Source organism: Octopus bimaculoides, chromosome 9 (genome assembly GCF_001194135.2).
Source record: "Octopus bimaculoides isolate UCB-OBI-ISO-001 chromosome 9, ASM119413v2, whole genome shotgun sequence".
Lineage (NCBI taxonomy): Eukaryota > Metazoa > Mollusca > Cephalopoda > Octopoda > Octopodidae > Octopus > Octopus bimaculoides.
Window position 1 is genome coordinate 7,921,798 of NC_068989.1, and position 1,526 is coordinate 7,923,323.

Here is a 1,526-nt window from a genome sequence, read left to right on the forward strand (position 1 = left end):
TATATATATATATATATATATGTATATATATATATATATATATCAATAAATATATATAATTTTTGCATTCGGTTTGCAAGTTTTTTGATGTGAACTCGTGTGTTGAAAGAAATTTTGTATCTTAGGAGGATTATCTATCTGTCTGTCTGTCTGTCTGTCAATCCATCCATCTATCTGTCTATCTATTTCTTTGTCTGTCTATCTCTATATATGTGTATGTCTGTGTGTGTGTGTGTGTGTGTGTGTGTGTGTGTATGTATGCATATGCATATATGGGTCTCTGTGTGTGTATGTTTTGTGTTTGTGTTTGTGTTTATGCTCCACGGTTTGACAACTGGTGTAGGTTTGTTTACGACCCCATCATTTAGCGGTTACGCAAAAGGATCCAACAGAATAAATGTCAGTGTGCCGATAGAATAAGTACTGGGATTCGACTAAACTGCTCTAGGCGATGCCCCAGCATGGCCGAACCCCAGTGACTGAAAGATCTCAAAGATAAAGCATAAACTGTATATCAGTCCTTGGTTGATCCTTTCCAATCATTCCCTTGATCCTTTCCAATCATTCCCATCTCTTTCATTTCCCAAGATCTGCATCTCTTTAAAAATAATTCCTCCTCCTCATCTATGCTTCCCATATTCTGGTACCTTTAATTACTCACATTCAAGCAAACCTCATCAACTTGGGTCTACAAGGTTTTAACCCTTTGCCTGTCCATAAGCATTTCCATAAATTTCTTCTAAACATCCATGTTTTTTCCAGTCTTTTAGCTTTCCTTGTTTTATACGTCTAATATAAAGCTTTCCTTTCATAAGTCACAAGTTACTCCAGTAGTTGAAAAAAAATGGGAATGTGTGTCTTAAATGATCCATGGACGCCAGGGAAATATGTCCTATGCAAAGGGTCAAGTCATTTTCTCAAAGCTTTTTTTAATATATATTTCTCTATTTTTTTGTTCTGTTTTTCAGTGTTGGGATATGTGTTTGAATCTCAATTACAACAGGAACCTTTGGGCTGACATTTGTGAATCCGACATCGATTGTGTAAGTATCAAACGGTCCTTTTTAAAAATTTAATTTATTTTCCAGTTCATATTGTTATCATTGTGGATGTTTATCGTTAAAAATGTAAATGAAATAATTATTCCAGTTCTATATTTAAGTGGCTGTGTGGTAAGTAGCTTGCTTACCAACCACATCGTTCCGGGTTCAGTCCCACTGCGTGGCACCTTGGGCAAGTGTCTTCTACTATAGCCTCGGGCCGACCAAAGCCTTGTGAGTGGATTTGGTAGACGGAAACTGAAAGAAGGCCGTCGTATATATGTATATATATATATATGTATGTATGTGTGTTTGTGTGTCTGTGTTTGTCCCCCCACATTCGCTTGACAACCGATGCTGGTGTGTTTACGTCCCCGTAACTTAGCGGTTCGGCAAAAAGAGAACGATAGAATAAGTACTAGGCTTCCAAAGAAAAAGTCCTGGGGTCGATTTGCTCGACTAAAGGCGGTGCTCCAGCATGGCCGC

General features: G+C 37.8%; 1 protein-coding gene across 1 annotated transcript in view; it reads left to right on the forward strand.

Annotated features, from left to right (window-relative positions):
• Positions 1 to 1,526, forward strand: part of LOC106883560 (ephrin type-A receptor 4-B) — a 136,992-nt gene that overhangs the window by 88,737 nt on the left and 46,729 nt on the right. Inside the window, exon 3 of the mRNA XM_014934611.2 lies at positions 969 to 1,043. Coding sequence (XP_014790097.2) covers positions 969 to 1,043 — 75 coding nt within the window. The remainder of the gene's footprint in view (positions 1 to 968; positions 1,044 to 1,526) is intronic.